This window comes from Halichoerus grypus, chromosome 10 (genome assembly GCF_964656455.1).
Source record: "Halichoerus grypus chromosome 10, mHalGry1.hap1.1, whole genome shotgun sequence".
In the NCBI taxonomy this organism is placed as follows: Eukaryota; Metazoa; Chordata; class Mammalia; order Carnivora; family Phocidae; genus Halichoerus; species Halichoerus grypus.
Window position 1 is genome coordinate 135,662,902 of NC_135721.1, and position 17,465 is coordinate 135,680,366.

The window sequence follows — 17,465 nt, forward strand, 5'->3', positions numbered from 1 at the left end:
CTGAAAGACATTACAAGAAAACTGCAGACCTTCTAGTGCATAGAATACCAAATTCCTAAGTAAATTTCATAAATCAATTCCAATGATATATAAAAGGATAACGTACCAAAATCAAGTGGGGTTTATCCCAACAATGCAAAGTTGGTCTAACATTTGAAAATCAATGTATTTCTATTAAGGAACCAAACAAGAGAAACTATATATAATATCAATAGAGGCAGGAAAAGCATTTCCCCAAATCCAATGTTTGTGATCAAGGAAGGCTCTCGCAACAAATTAGGAATAAGAGAATTTCCTCAATTTGACAGAGGGCACACATGAAAAACTGCCACCATAAATACATCATGGTGAAAAAAAGGAATGCTTCCCCCACCTAACATCAAAAACTAGGCAAAGACATCTACTCTCATCACTTCTACTCAACATTGTACTGAAGGTTCCAGGCAGTGCAATAAGGCAAGGTAAGATTGACCATATGAAGTGTTGCCAAGGATGTCAACTGGAACTCTTACACACTGGTGGTGAAAATGTAAAATGATAAAACTGCTTGGGACAACACTTTGGAAGTTTCTGAAAAAGGTAAACATATACTTATGTTTTGACACAGCCACTACACTCCTAAGTATTTACCCAGGAGAAATAAAAGCATATATATACACATACCTGAAAGTAAGTATACATGAATACTCACAGCAGCATTTTATAATAGCTGAAAACTGGGAACATTCCAAATACTCATCAAAAGGTGAATGGATAAACAAATTGAAGTATAACCATGCAATGGAATACCACTCAGCAATAAAAAGGAATAAACTATTAATACATGTAATGTGGCTAAATAAAAAATATATATCTAAATGTATATATTATATAAAAAATATACAAATGTCGTATATAAACGTACATATTACACTTGTATAAAATATGTATTACATATATTTTTACATGTATATTTTATATATTACATAGATAGTACATATAATTATACATATTACATATACTAACATAAATATGCATATATATAGGTATATGCTGTATGATTCTATTTATAGAAACTGCAGAAAATGTAAACTTGTTCATGGCAGAGAAAATATCAGTGACTTCCTGGGGCTAGATCTTCCTGGGGATAGATCAAAAGGAGCATAAAGAACATTTGGGGGGGGCGCCTGGGTGGCTCAGTCGTTAAGCGTCTGCCTTCGGCTCAGGTCATGATCCCAGGGTCCTGGGATCGAGCCCCGCATCGGGCTCCCTGCTCAGCGGGAAGCCTGCTTCTCCCTCTCCCCCTCCCTCTGCTTGTGTTCCCTCTCTCGCTGTGTCTCTGTCAAATGAATAAATAAAAAAAATCTTTAAAAAAAAAAAAAAGAACATTTAGGGGGACTGGATATATTTACTACCTTGAATTGCATAATAGTTTCATGTATGTTTATACACGTGAAGACTCACCAACTTCCTCAACCTGATGGAAGGTAATCTACAAAAAACCTTCAGCTAACATCATGTTTGAGGGTCAAATACTACATGTTCTTTCCTAAGCAAAGATCATGAAGAATGCAAAGATGACCACTTTTACCACTTCTATCCAATACTGTACTAGAAGTTCTAGCTATTGCAGTAAGGCAAAGGTAGGAATAAAGGGAGGAAAAAATAAAGAGAGGAAGGAAGAAGAGGTAGGGGAGAGGGATAAAGGAAAGAATTTCGTTAAGGAAGGCCATAAGGATCAGAAAGGAAGAAGTAAAACCTCTCTCTATTTGCAGATACCATGACGGACTACCTAGAATATTCCCAGGAATCCATGCTACAACTACTAGAACTAAATAGTGACTTTGGCAAGATTGTAGGATACAAGGTAAGTATTTCAAAATCAATTGTATTTTTACATACCAGCAGAGAATATCTGGAAAATGAAATTAAAAACCAGTTCTATTCACAATCATACAAGTTTATGATTGAAGACTTGGGAATAAGTTCATCAAAGGATATGTAAGATTTCTACACTGAAAACAAGGCGTTGTTGAGAGAAACCAAAGACCCAAATAAATGTAAAAATACACCATGTTTGTGGACTGAAATACTTACTATTATTACAATGTTATTTCTCCCCATATCAAACTACAGTTGCAATTATAAATCTAGCAGGCTTTTTATAGCAATTGATAAGTCAACTCTAAAAGATATATGGAAATACAGAAGGTCTAGAATTTCTAAAACAGCCTTGAAAAAAACCACAATGTTGGAAGACTTACACTATCTGATTTCAAGACTAACTATAAATCTACAAAAATTAAAACAGTGTGGTACTACTTGCATAAGGAACGGCAAATAGATCCATGGGATGGAGTACAGCTTTAAGAAATAAGATGTGCACTTCTATCAGTCATTTGATTTTCAAAGAGGGAATCAATGAAATCCAGTGGGGAAAGGAAAGTCTTTTCATCAAATAGTCCTGGAATAACTGCATGTCCATGTGAAAAAAATGAACCTCAACTCCTGTATCATACCATAACCAAATGTTAATTTGAGATGGATCATAATCCCAAACATAAAAGCTAAAACCACAAAGTTTTTATAGACAAACAAAAGAACATCTTTGTGACTTGGTAGTAGTTAAAAATTACTTAGGTCACACAAAGCAATAAGCACAATGAAAAAAGTGATCAAGTGGACTTCAAATTTAAAGACTTCTGCTCATTAAAGACACCCCTAAGAAAATAAATTAGCAAGATGCAGACGGGGAGAAAATACACTAGAACATCTATCTATCAAAGAATTGATACCCACATATGTAAGAACTCAAAAACTTAATTAAAAAAAGACAGCCTAGAAAAAAAAAGGACAAAATATTTAAACGGATACTGCACAAAGAGTATATATCAATGGCCACCAAGCAAATGCAAAAGTGCTCAATATTTATGGTCAAGAGGAATATGCAAATAAAAACTATCATGAGATACCACATCCCCATTGAAATGCCTAAAATCTATCTTGATAGCTGAATGTGTAGTGGTACCAGTCTGCCAAGTTGTAGGACTTTGCCAGCAGTGTTATACAATTCCAGTTATATTAGTGCAGGAACTAGATGTTTGGATCTCATCAAACTAATAGGATAAAAGGCAAGGGCCTTGAACATATTGACAAGAAAGTGACTGATCATAAGTTTTAGACTAAAGAAAAGTTCAGGAAGGAGTTGGGAAATTGGGGGTGGGGGAAATGTGGGTTCAGGGAATACTGATATTTAACTATCAAATTTATGAATGTGAATATATGAAAATGTTCACTTTGTTTTCATTAGTCTATTTTTTTCCCCAGAGAGCATGCAACTGCTACTCCATGTGATCAGAGTCAAGACGAGAGTTAGAGGAAACAAGTTAAATACCTTCAATGCTGTATATTTGTACTTTATCCTCAGGCACAATCACTGCTTCCCACTGATGATCCTTAAATTTAAAAACAGGTTTGACCATAAATAATTTACTCCTGCTTTAAGTCTTCTTTAAACACCAGTTTAAAAACTTAAAAGTTATACAAACAATAATTATTTTTTATTAAGTATTACTAAGTAACACATTTCTTGCTCCATCAATTGATTGTGTAATACATTACATGTGTCACATTTAATCTATTCACTTTTATGAAGGAAATACTGGTATGATTTCATAGTATAATGGTATAATTTCTTGTTTTTGACCAAAAAAGGAATTACTACCATTAATATTTATTAGAGGCTATCCTTTTTAAAAATGTTACCAAATCCTGTCATTTATGCTTTTGAAATAGTGTGAAATCCTATGCATTCCTCAATTCCCACTCACAGACTGTCTTTAGATTCAAACACTGAATGCATATGAATAATCACCATTATTTTCCCCTTCCCCCTTCCACGTGCTTTCATTGAAAATTTATAACTCAATAATACTGAATTCACAAAAAAAGCTACAAGAAAAATTAGATACCATTCCTAAAAGATGAGATCCTAAAACCTTCCACTAATCTTGTGAGGAAAATAGACCCCCTTCTTTTGTTATTTAAGGACAATTCATTTTACAGAAATTCACCTGAATCCTGAATCTCTTCACTAACTCCCTCCACTTCTTTGCCTTAATTGAAACCAGTCCATATGCTGAGGGCACCACTACCATTATGGCATCTCCAGTTAAGGCGCTAGTTCTCCCATACCTCAAAGCCTCAGGGTCAGGAGGAAAGCTGCCCCAAAGCTTTGAGCAGCTTCTTATTTTCTATGTGTAAAAACACTTGCTCCTTTGAGGCACATGTCAGATGGTTGTTAACTTCAAAGTGATGCTTCCCGGTTTATTGCCTTCCTTTTTAAGAAATTTTTATATTATGGAAATTTTCATAATTTTTATTTATTTTTATTTTTATTTTTTAACTTAAATTCAATTAACATATAGTGTATTATTAGTTTCAGAGGTAGAGTTCAGTGATTCATCAGTCTTATATAACACCCAGTGCTTGTTATATCACGTGCCCTCCTTAATGCCGATCACCCAGTTACCCCATCCCTCCACCCGCCTCCCCTCTAGCTACCCTCAGTTTGTTTCCTATGATTAAAAGTCTCTTATGGTTTTTCTCCCTCTCTAATTTCATTTTGATGGACATCTGGGCTCTTTCCATAGTTTGGCTATTGTGGACATTGCTGTTATGAATATTGGGGTGTGGGTACACCTCAGAATCACCATCTTTGTATCTTTGGGGTAAGTACCAGTAGTGCAATTGCTGGGTCATAGGGTAGCTCTATTTTCAACTTCTTGAGGAACCTCCATACTGTTTTTCAGAGTGGCTGCACCAGCTTGCATTCCCACCAACAGTGTAGGAGGGTTCCCCTTTCTCCGAATTCCCCACATCTGTTGTTTCCTGACATGTTAATTGTAGCCATTCTGAGTGGTGTGAGGTGGTATCTCATTGTGGTTTTGATTTGTATTTCCCTGATGCCAAGTGATGTGGAGCATTTTTTTATGTGTCTGTTGGCCATTTGGATGTCTTCTTTGCAGAAATGTCTGTTCATGTCTTCTGTCCATTTCTTGACTGGATTATTTGTTCTTTGGGTATTGAGTTTAATAAGTCCTTTATAGGTTTTAGATACTAGCCCTTTAACTGGTAAGAGATTTGCAAATATCTTCTCCCATTCTATACCTTCTCTTTTGGTTTTGTCGAATGTTTCCTTTGCTATGCAAAAGATTTTTATCTTTTTTTTAAATTTTATTTTGTTATGTTAATCACCATACATCATTAGTTTTTGATGTAGTGTTCCATGATTCATTGTTTGCATATAACACCCAGTGCTCCATTCAATACGTGCCCTCTTTAATACCCATCACCAGGCTAACCCCACCCCCCTCCCCTCTAGAACCCTCAGTTTCTTTCTCAGAGTCCATAGTCTCTCATGGTTCGTCTCCCCCTCTGAATCCCCCCTCTTCATTTTTCCCTTCCTACTATCTTCTTTTTTTTAACATATAATGTATTATTTTTTTCAGAGGTACAGGTCGGTGATTCATCAGTCTTACACGATTGACAGCACTCACCATAGCACATACCCTCCCCAATGTCTATCACCCAGCCACCCTATCCCTCCCACCCCCCACCACTCCAGCAACCCTCAGTTTATTTCCTAAGATTAAGAATTCCTCATATCAGTGAGATCATATGATACATGTCTTTTTCTGATTGACTTATTTCGCTTAGCATAATACCCTCTAGTTCCATCCATGTCGTTGCAAATTCTAAGATTTCGGTTTTTTTGATGGCTAAATAATATTCCATTATTTATATTATATATATCATATATATATATATATATATATATATATATATATATATATATCACATCTTCTTTATCCATTCATCTGTTGATGGACATCTTGGCTCTTTCCACAGTTTGGCTATTGTGGACGTTGCTGCTATAAACATTGGGGAGCAGGTGCCCCTTCCTATCACTACATTTGTATGTTTGGGGTAAATACCCAGTAGTGCAATTGCTGGGTTGTAGGGCAGCTCTATTTTCAACTTTTTGAGGAACCTCCATACTGTTTTCCAGAGAGGCTGCACCACCTTGCATTCCCACCAACAGTGTAGGAGGGTTCCCCTTTCTCCGCATCCTCGCCAACATCTGTCATTTCCTGACTTGTTAATTTTAGCCATTCTGCCTGGTGTGAGGTGGTATCTCATTGAGGTTTTGATTTGGATTTCCCTGATGCCAAGCGATGTTGAGCACTTTTTCATGTGTCTGTTGGCCATTTGGATGTCTTCTTTGCACAAATGTCTGTTCATGTCTTCTGCCCATTTTTTGATTGGATTGGTTGATCTATGGGTGTTGAGTTTGATAAGTTCTTTATAGATTTTGGATACTAGCCCTTTATCTGATGTGTCATTTGCAAATATCTTCTCCCATTCTGTCGGTTGACTTTTGGTTTTGTTGACTGTTTCCTTTGCTGGGCAAAAGCTTTTTATCTTGATGAAGTCCCAATAGTTCATTTTTGCCCTTGCTTCCCTTGCCTTTGGCAATGTTTCTAGGAAGAAGTTGCTGGGCTGTGGTCGAAGAGGTTGCTGCCTGTGTTCTCCTCTAGGATTTTGATGGATTTCTGTCTCACATTTAGGTCTTTCATCCATTTTGAGTCTATTTTGTGTGTGGTATAAGGAAATGGTCCAATTTCATTCTTCTGCACGTGGCTGTCCAATTCTCCCAGCACAATTTGTTGAAGAGACTGTCTTTTTTCCATTGGACATTCTTTCCTGCTTTGTCGAAGATTAGTTGACCATAGAGTTGAGGGTCCATTTCTGGGTTCTCTATTCTGTTCCATTGATCTATGTGTCTGTTTTTGGGCCAGTACCATACTGTCTTGATGATGACAGCTTTGTAATAGAGCTTGAAGTCCGGAATTGTGATGCCACCAGCTTTGCTTTTCTTTTTCAACATTCCCCTGGCTATTCGGGGTCTTTTCTGGTTCCATACAAATTTTAGGATTATTTGTTCCATTTCTTTGAAGAAAGTGGATGGTATTTTGATAGGGATTGCATTAAATGTATAGATTGCTCTAGGTAGCATTGACATCTTCACAATATTTGTTCTTCCAATCCATGAGCATGGAATGTTTTTCCATTTCTTTGTGTCTTCTTCAATTTCCTTCATGAGTATTTTATAGTTTTCTGAGTACATATTCTTTGCCTCTTTGGTTAGATTTATTCCTAGGTATCTTATGGTTTTGGGTGCAATTGTAAATGGGATCGACTCCTTAATTTCTCTTTCTTCTGTCTTGTTGTTGGTGTATAGGAATGCCACTGATTTCTGTGCATTGATTTTATATCCTGCCACTTTACTGAATTCCTCTATGATTTCTAGCAGTTTTGGGGTGGAGTCTTTTGGGTTTTCCACATAAAGTATCATATCTGCAAAGAGTGAGAGTTTGACTTCTTCTTTGCGGATTCAGATGCCTTTTATTTCTTTTTGTTGTCTGATTGCTGTGGCTAGGACTTCTAGTACTATGTTGAATAGCAGTGGTGATAGTGGACATCCCTGCTGTGTTCCTGACCTTTGGGGGAAAGCTCTCAGTTTTTCCCCATTGAGAATGATATTCACTGTGGGTTTTTCATAGATGGCTTTTATGATATTGAGGTATGTACCCTCTATCCCTATACTCTGAAGAGTTTTAATCAAGAAAGGATGCTGTACTTTGACAAATGCTTTGTCTGCATCTATTGAGAGGATCATATGGTTCTTGTTCTTTCTTTTATTAATGTATTGTATCACGTTGATTGATATGACGATGTTGAACCAAGCTTGCAGGCCAGGAATAAATCCCACTTGGTCGTGGTGAATAATCCTTTTAATGTACTGTTGGATCCTATTGGCTTGTATTTTGGCGAGAATTTTTGCATCCATGTTCATCAGGGATTATTGGTCTATAATTCTCCTTTTTGATGGGGTCTTTGTCTGATTTTGGGATCAAGGTAATGCTGGCCTCATAAAATGAGTCTGGAAGTTTTCCTTCCATTTCTATTTTTTGGAACAGTTTCAGAAGAATAGGTATTAATTCTTCTTTAGATGTTTGGTAGAATTCCCCCTGGGAAGCCATCTGGCCCTGGGCTCTTGTTTGTTGGGAGATTTTTGATGACTGCTTCAATTTCCTTAGTGGTTATAGGTCTGTTCAGGTTTTCTATTTCTTCCTGGTTCAGTTTTGGTAGTTGATACATTTCTAGGAATGCATCCATTTCTTCCAGGTTATCTAATTTGCTGGCATAGAGTTGCTCATAATATGTTCTTATAATTGTTTGTATTTCTTTGGTGTTGGTTGTGATCTCTCCTCTTTCATTCATGATTTTATTTGGGTCACTTCTCTTTTCTTTTTGATAAGTCTGGCCAGGGGTTTATCAATCTTGTTAATTCTTTTAAAGAACCAGCTCCTAGTTTCGTTGATCTGTTCTACTGTTCTTTTGGTTTCTATTTCATTGATTTCTGCTCTGATCTTTATTATTTCTCTTCTCCTGCTGGGTTTAACCTTTATTTGCTGTTATTTCTCCAGATCCTTTAGGTGTAGGGTTAGGTTGTGTATTTGAGACCTTTCTTGTTTCTTGAGAAAGGCTTGTATTGCTATATACTTTTCTCTCAGGACTGCCTTTGCTGCATCCCAAAGATTTTGAACAGTTGTGTTTTCATTTTGTTTCCATGAATTTTTTAATTCTTCTTTAATTTCCTGTTTGACCCACTCATTCTTTTGTAGGATGCTCTTTAGCCTCCATGTATTTGAGTTCTTTCTGACTTTCCTCTTGTGGTTAAACATTGTGGTCTGAAAATATGCAGGGAATGATCCCAATCTTTTGGTACCAGATGAGACCTAATTTGTGACCCAGGATGTGATCTATTCTGGAGAATGTTCCATGGACACTAGAGAAGAATGTGTATTCTGTTGCTTTGGGATGGAATGTTCTGAATATATCTGTGAAGTCCATTTGGTCCAGTGTGTCATTTATTTATTTTTTAAATTTTATTTTATTATGTTAATCACCATACATCATTAGTTTTTGATGTAGCGTTCCATGATTCATTGTTTGCGTATAACACCCAGTGCTCCATTCAATACGTGCCCTCTTTAATACCCATCACCAGGCTAATCCATCCCAGCAAACCCCTCCCCTCTAGAACCCTCAGTTTCTCAGAGTCCATAGTCTCTCATGGTTTGTCTCCCCCTCTGATGCCCCCCTTCATTTTTCCCTTCCTTTTTTTTTTTTTTTAACATATAATGTATTTTTTTCAGAGGTAAATGTCTGTGATTGATCAGCCAATGTTTATAGCATCAATGTCCACAATAGCCAGTGTGTCATTTAAAGTCTTTATTTCCTTGTTGATCTTTTGCTCGATGATCTGTCCATTTCAGTGAGGGGGGTGTTGTTGTTGATGTGTTTCTTTGATTTTGTTATTAATTGGCTTATATAATTGGCTGCTCCCATGTTAGGGGCATAGATATTTACAACTGTTAGATCTTCTTGTTGGATAGACCTTTTAAGTAGGATAAAGAGTCCCTCCTCATCTCTTACTATAGTCTTTGGTTTAAAATCAAATTTGTCTGATATAAGGATTGCCACCCCAGCTTTCTTTTGGTGTCCATTAGCATGGTAAATGGTTTTCCACCCCCTCACTTTCAATCTGGATGTGTCTTTGGGTCTAAAATGAGTCTCTTGCAGACAGCATATTGATGGGTCTTGTATCTTTATCCAATCTGATAGTCTGTGTCTTTTGATTGGGGCATTTAGCCCATTAACATTCAGGGTAACTATTGAAAGATACGAATTTAGTGCCACTGTATTGCCTGTAAGGTGACTGTTACTTTATATTGTCTGTGTTCCTTTCTGGTCTATGTTGCTTTTAGGCTCGCTCTTTGCTTAGAGGACCCCTTTCAATATTTCTTGTAGGGCTGGTTTCGTGTTTGCAAATTCCTTTAGTTATTGTATGTCCTGGAAACTTTTTCTCTCTCCTTCTATTTTCAATGAAAGCCTAGGTGGATATAGTATTCTTGGCTGCATATTTTTCTCATTTAGTGCTCTAATATGTCATGCCAGTCCTTTCTGGCCTGCCAGGTCTCTGTGGATAGGTCTGTTGCCAATCTAATGTTTCTACCATTGTAGGTTACAGACCTCTTGTCCCGAGCTACTTTCAGGATTTTCTCTTTATCTCTGAGACTTGTAAATTCTACTATTAGATCTCGGGGTGTTGACCTATTTTTATTGATTTTGAATGGGGTTCTCTGTGCCCCCTGGATTTTGATGCCTGTTTCCTTCCCCAAATTAGGGAAGTTATCTGCTATAATTTGCTCCAATATACCTTCTGCCCCTCTCTCTCTTCTTCTTCTGGGATCCCAATTATTCTAATATTGTTTTGTCTTATGGTATCACTTATCTGTCGAATTCTGCCCTCATGATCCAGTAGTTGTTTATCTCTCTTTTTCTCAGCTTCTTTATTCTCCATCATTTGGTCTTCTATATCACTAATTCTCTCTTCTGCCTCATTTATCCTAGCAGTTAGAGCCTCCATTTTTTATTGCACCTCATTAATAGCCTTTTTGATTTGGACTTGGTTAGATTTTAGTTCTTTTATTTCTCCAGAAAGGGTTTCTCTAGTATCTTCCACGCTTTTTTCAAGCCCAGCTAGTATCTTTATAATCGTCATTCTGAACTCTACTTCCGACATCTTACTAATGTCCGTACTGATTAGGTCCCAGGCAGTCGGTACTGCCTCTTGTTCTTTTTTTTGAGGTGAGTTTTTCTGTCTTGTCATTTTGTCCAGAGGAGAACAGATGAATGAGAGAACAAAATGCTAACAGTGTAACAACGACCCCAGAAAAATATACACTAAACAAATCAGAAGAGACCTGAAACTGGGGGAAAAGAAAGGGAAAGAAAGAAAAAAGAAGAAAAGAAAAAGAAAAAAAAAAAGAATATGATCAAATATAATCAGACTGGTTAATAGATCAGTGCCACACACTAGATTATGGGCGTGTTTTGGTCTGTTAGAAGAAACTGCCTCCCAAAATTTTAAAGAATAAAAAACATATATATGTACAAAAATAAGGGCAAATATGATGAAAGGATGGAATATGACTGTAGAGATGAAAATTATAAGATTTTATAAAAGAAATTGGCAAGTTGGTTGAAAAAGAAGAGAAATTAAAAAGAAAAGGAGAGAATGTGATCATGCAGGAGACTAGAACAAAGCCATACACTAGAGATTTAGGGTATATTTTGGTCTGTTAGAAGAAACTGTATCCCAAAATTTTAAAGAGAGAAAAACCTATATACCAAAAATAAGGTTAACTACAATGAAGGGATAGAATATGACTCTAAAAATGAAAAATAAAAAGGATTTTTTAAAAAGGGATTGATAAGATGTTGGTTGAAAAAGGGAAAAAGAAAACTTCAAAAAAAATAGAAAAAGAAAAAAAAATTTAAAAAATTAACTTTGAAAGACTAAAGAATCAGGGGGGAAAAAAGCCATGAATTCTATGTGCTGTATTCCCATAGTGTTGGCGTTCTGCCGGTCTCATTCATCAGTAAACTTGGTCTTGGCTGGCTGTTCTTGCTGATCTTCTGGGGGAAGGGCCTGTTGCCGTGGTTCCCAAATGTCTTTGCCGGAGGCGGAATTGCCCTGCCCTTGCCGGGTCTGGGCTAAGTAATCTACTCAGGTTTGCTCTTGGGAGCTTTTGTTCCCTGCAAGCTTTCCGTACAGATTTGGAGGACGAGAGTGAAAATGGTGGCCTCCCAATCTCCACCCCAGAGGAGCCAAGAACTTGGGGCCCTGCTCCTCAGTGAGCCCCCAGAGAAAAGCAGTCAGTTGCTCCCGTCTCCCCAGTCTCTGGCCACACTCCGTGCTCACCCGGCCTGTGACCGAGCGTTTCTATCTCTGGGGCACCCGACCCCATGTGGAGTCTCCAAACCCCGCAGATCCCTGCGGTGCGCTCCCGCGCTGCTCCTCCCGGGGGAGGAAGGGGAGTCTCCCCGGATCTGCCGCTTGCTGGGTCCCTGCTGGAGGAGCAGTGGCCCGACTGTGCCGCGGATCACGGTTTATGGCAACCCCAAGCTGAGAGCCCGTGCCTCGGCTCCGTCTCTGCAGCTGGCTTCCCTGCTCCGATCCCTGGGAGCTCTGCCGCACTCAGGCACCCCCGGTCTTTCTGTGACCCCAAGGGTCCTGAGACTACATTGTCCAGTGAGGGTTCCATCCCCCGCTTAGCCACTGGAGCGACGTCCCTCAGTGAAGCAGACTTCTAAAAGTTCCGATTTTGTGCTCCGCGGCTCTATCACTTGCCGTTAGTGGCTGACAGAGGCCCCCTCCCCCGCCATCTATCTTCCCGAATATCACCTCGGATTCATTCTCCGCACGTCCTACCTTCCAGAAAGTGGTCGCTTTTCTGTTCAGAGAGTTGCTGTTATTCTTTTCTTCGATCTCCTGTTGAGTTCGTAGGTATTCAGAATCATTTAATCCCTATCTAGCTTAATTCCTGGGACCAGACAAATTTTAGATCTCTTACTCCTCTGCCATCTTGCTCCTCCTCCTCAAAAGCTTTTTATCTTGATGAAACCCCAATAGTTCATTTTTCCCTGTTTCCCTTGCCTTTGGAGACTGGTCTAGCAAGAAGTTGCTGTGACTGAGGTCAAAGAGGTTGCTGCCTGTGTTCTCCTCTAGGATTTTGATGGATTCCTGTCTCACGTTTAGGTCTTTCATCCATTTTGAGTCTATTTTTGTGTGTGGTATAAGGAAATGGTCCAATTTCATTCTTCTGCACGTGGCTGTCCAATTCTCCCAGCACAATTTGTTGAAGAGACTGTCTTTTTTCCATTGGACATTCTTTCCTGCTTTGTCGAAGATTAGTTGACCATAGAGTTGAGGGTCCATTTCTGGGTTCTCTATTCTGTTCCATTGATCTATGTGTCTGTTTTTGGGCCAGTACCATACTGTCTTGATGATGACAGCTTTGTAATAGAGCTTGAAGTCCGGAATTGTGATGCCACCAGCTTTGCTTTTCTTTTTCAACATTCCCCTGGCTATTCGGGGTCTTTTCTGGTTCCATACAAATTTTAGGATTATTTGTTCCATTTCTTTGAAGAAAGTGGATGGTATTTTGATAGGGATTGCATTAAATGTATAGATTGCTCTAGGTAGCATTGACATCTTCACAATATTTGTTCTTCCAATCCATGAGCATGGAATGTTTTTCCATTTCTTTGTGTCTTCTTCAATTTCCTTCATGAGTATTTTATAGTTTTCTGAGTACATATTCTTTGCCTCTTTGGTTAGATTTATTCCTAGGTATCTTATGGTTTTGGGTGCAATTGTAAATGGGATCGACTCCTTAATTTCTCTTTCTTCTGTCTTGTTGTTGGTGTATAGGAATGCCACTGATTTCTGTGCATTGATTTTATATCCTGCCACTTTACTGAATTCCTCTATGATTTCTAGCAGTTTTGGGGTGGAGTCTTTTGGGTTTTCCACATAAAGTATCATATCTGCAAAGAGTGAGAGTTTGACTTCTTCTTTGCGGATTCAGATGCCTTTTATTTCTTTTTGTTGTCTGATTGCTGTGGCTAGGACTTCTAGTACTATGTTGAATAGCAGTGGTGATAGTGGACATCCCTGCTGTGTTCCTGACCTTTGGGGGAAAGCTCTCAGTTTTTCCCCATTGAGAATGATATTCACTGTGGGTTTTTCATAGATGGCTTTTATGATATTGAGGTATGTACCCTCTATCCCTATACTCTGAAGAGTTTTAATCAAGAAAGGATGCTGTACTTTGACAAATGCTTTGTCTGCATCTATTGAGAGGATCATATGGTTCTTGTTCTTTCTTTTATTAATGTATTGTATCACGTTGATTGATATGACGATGTTGAACCAAGCTTGCAGGCCAGGAATAAATCCCACTTGGTCGTGGTGAATAATCCTTTTAATGTACTGTTGGATCCTATTGGCTTGTATTTTGGCGAGAATTTTTGCATCCATGTTCATCAGGGATTATTGGTCTATAATTCTCCTTTTTGATGGGGTCTTTGTCTGATTTTGGGATCAAGGTAATGCTGGCCTCATAAAATGAGTCTGGAAGTTTTCCTTCCATTTCTATTTTTTGGAACAGTTTCAGAAGAATAGGTATTAATTCTTCTTTAGATGTTTGGTAGAATTCCCCCTGGGAAGCCATCTGGCCCTGGGCTCTTGTTTGTTGGGAGATTTTTGATGACTGCTTCAATTTCCTTAGTGGTTATAGGTCTGTTCAGGTTTTCTATTTCTTCCTGGTTCAGTTTTGGTAGTTGATACATTTCTAGGAATGCATCCATTTCTTCCAGGTTATCTAATTTGCTGGCATAGAGTTGCTCATAATATGTTCTTATAATTGTTTGTATTTCTTTGGTGTTGGTTGTGATCTCTCCTCTTTCATTCATGATTTTATTTGGGTCACTTCTCTTTTCTTTTTGATAAGTCTGGCCAGGGGTTTATCAATCTTGTTAATTCTTTTAAAGAACCAGCTCCTAGTTTCGTTGATCTGTTCTACTGTTCTTTTGGTTTCTATTTCATTGATTTCTGCTCTGATCTTTATTATTTCTCTTCTCCTGCTGGGTTTAACCTTTATTTGCTGTTATTTCTCCAGATCCTTTAGGTGTAGGGTTAGGTTGTGTATTTGAGACCTTTCTTGTTTCTTGAGAAAGGCTTGTATTGCTATATACTTTTCTCTCAGGACTGCCTTTGCTGCATCCCAAAGATTTTGAACAGTTGTGTTTTCATTTTGTTTCCATGAATTTTTTAATTCTTCTTTAATTTCCTGTTTGACCCACTCATTCTTTTGTAGGATGCTCTTTAGCCTCCATGTATTTGAGTTCTTTCTGACTTTCCTCTTGTGGTTAAACATTGTGGTCTGAAAATATGCAGGGAATGATCCCAATCTTTTGGTACCAGATGAGACCTAATTTGTGACCCAGGATGTGATCTATTCTGGAGAATGTTCCATGGACACTAGAGAAGAATGTGTATTCTGTTGCTTTGGGATGGAATGTTCTGAATATATCTGTGAAGTCCATTTGGTCCAGTGTGTCATTTATTTATTTTTTAAATTTTATTTTATTATGTTAATCACCATACATCATTAGTTTTTGATGTAGCGTTCCATGATTCATTGTTTGCGTATAACACCCAGTGCTCCATTCAATACGTGCCCTCTTTAATACCCATCACCAGGCTAATCCATCCCAGCAAACCCCTCCCCTCTAGAACCCTCAGTTTCTCAGAGTCCATAGTCTCTCATGGTTTGTCTCCCCCTCTGATGCCCCCCTTCATTTTTCCCTTCCTTTTTTTTTTTTTTTAACATATAATGTATTTTTTTCAGAGGTAAATGTCTGTGATTGATCAGCCAATGTTTATAGCATCAATGTCCACAATAGCCAGTGTGTCATTTAAAGTCTTTATTTCCTTGTTGATCTTTTGCTCGATGATCTGTCCATTTCAGTGAGGGGGGTGTTGTTGTTGATGTGTTTCTTTGATTTTGTTATTAATTGGCTTATATAATTGGCTGCTCCCATGTTAGGGGCATAGATATTTACAACTGTTAGATCTTCTTGTTGGATAGACCTTTTAAGTAGGATAAAGAGTCCCTCCTCATCTCTTACTATAGTCTTTGGTTTAAAATCAAATTTGTCTGATATAAGGATTGCCACCCCAGCTTTCTTTTGGTGTCCATTAGCATGGTAAATGGTTTTCCACCCCCTCACTTTCAATCTGGATGTGTCTTTGGGTCTAAAATGAGTCTCTTGCAGACAGCATATTGATGGGTCTTGTATCTTTATCCAATCTGATAGTCTGTGTCTTTTGATTGGGGCATTTAGCCCATTAACATTCAGGGTAACTATTGAAAGATACGAATTTAGTGCCACTGTATTGCCTGTAAGGTGACTGTTACTTTATATTGTCTGTGTTCCTTTCTGGTCTATGTTGCTTTTAGGCTCGCTCTTTGCTTAGAGGACCCCTTTCAATATTTCTTGTAGGGCTGGTTTCGTGTTTGCAAATTCCTTTAGTTATTGTATGTCCTGGAAACTTTTTCTCTCTCCTTCTATTTTCAATGAAAGCCTAGGTGGATATAGTATTCTTGGCTGCATATTTTTCTCATTTAGTGCTCTAATATGTCATGCCAGTCCTTTCTGGCCTGCCAGGTCTCTGTGGATAGGTCTGTTGCCAATCTAATGTTTCTACCATTGTAGGTTACAGACCTCTTGTCCCGAGCTACTTTCAGGATTTTCTCTTTATCTCTGAGACTTGTAAATTCTACTATTAGATCTCGGGGTGTTGACCTATTTTTATTGATTTTGAATGGGGTTCTCTGTGCCCCCTGGATTTTGATGCCTGTTTCCTTCCCCAAATTAGGGAAGTTATCTGCTATAATTTGCTCCAATATACCTTCTGCCCCTCTCTCTCTTCTTCTTCTGGGATCCCAATTATTCTAATATTGTTTTGTCTTATGGTATCACTTATCTGTCGAATTCTGCCCTCATGATCCAGTAGTTGTTTATCTCTCTTTTTCTCAGCTTCTTTATTCTCCATCATTTGGTCTTCTATATCACTAATTCTCTCTTCTGCCTCATTTATCCTAGCAGTTAGAGCCTCCATTTTTTATTGCACCTCATTAATAGCCTTTTTGATTTGGACTTGGTTAGATTTTAGTTCTTTTATTTCTCCAGAAAGGGTTTCTCTAGTATCTTCCACGCTTTTTTCAAGCCCAGCTAGTATCTTTATAATCGTCATTCTGAACTCTACTTCCGACATCTTACTAATGTCCGTACTGATTAGGTCCCAGGCAGTCGGTACTGCCTCTTGTTCTTTTTTTTGAGGTGAGTTTTTCTGTCTTGTCATTTTGTCCAGAGGAGAACAGATGAATGAGAGAACAAAATGCTAACAGTGTAACAACGACCCCAGAAAAATATACACTAAACAAATCAGAAGAGACCTGAAACTGGGGGAAAAGAAAGGGAAAGAAAGAAAAAAGAAGAAAAGAAAAAGAAAAAAAAAAAGAATATGATCAAATATAATCAGACTGGTTAATAGATCAGTGCCACACACTAGATTATGGGCGTGTTTTGGTCTGTTAGAAGAAACTGCCTCCCAAAATTTTAAAGAATAAAAAACATATATATGTACAAAAATAAGGGCAAATATGATGAAAGGATGGAATATGACTGTAGAGATGAAAATTATAAGATTTTATAAAAGAAATTGGCAAGTTGGTTGAAAAAGAAGAGAAATTAAAAAGAAAAGGAGAGAATGTGATCATGCAGGAGACTAGAACAAAGCCATACACTAGAGATTTAGGGTATATTTTGGTCTGTTAGAAGAAACTGTATCCCAAAATTTTAAAGAGAGAAAAACCTATATACCAAAAATAAGGTTAACTACAATGAAGGGATAGAATATGACTCTAAAAATGAAAAATAAA

General features: G+C 37.8%; 1 protein-coding gene across 1 annotated transcript in view; it reads right to left on the reverse strand.

The window, feature by feature from the left end:
• Positions 1-17,465, reverse strand: part of SYCP2 (synaptonemal complex protein 2) — an 86,000-nt gene that overhangs the window by 42,962 nt on the left and 25,573 nt on the right. Inside the window, exon 14 of the mRNA XM_078057343.1 lies at positions 3,374-3,434. Within this exon, the coding sequence (XP_077913469.1) occupies positions 3,374-3,434 (61 nt within the window). The remainder of the gene's footprint in view (positions 1-3,373; positions 3,435-17,465) is intronic.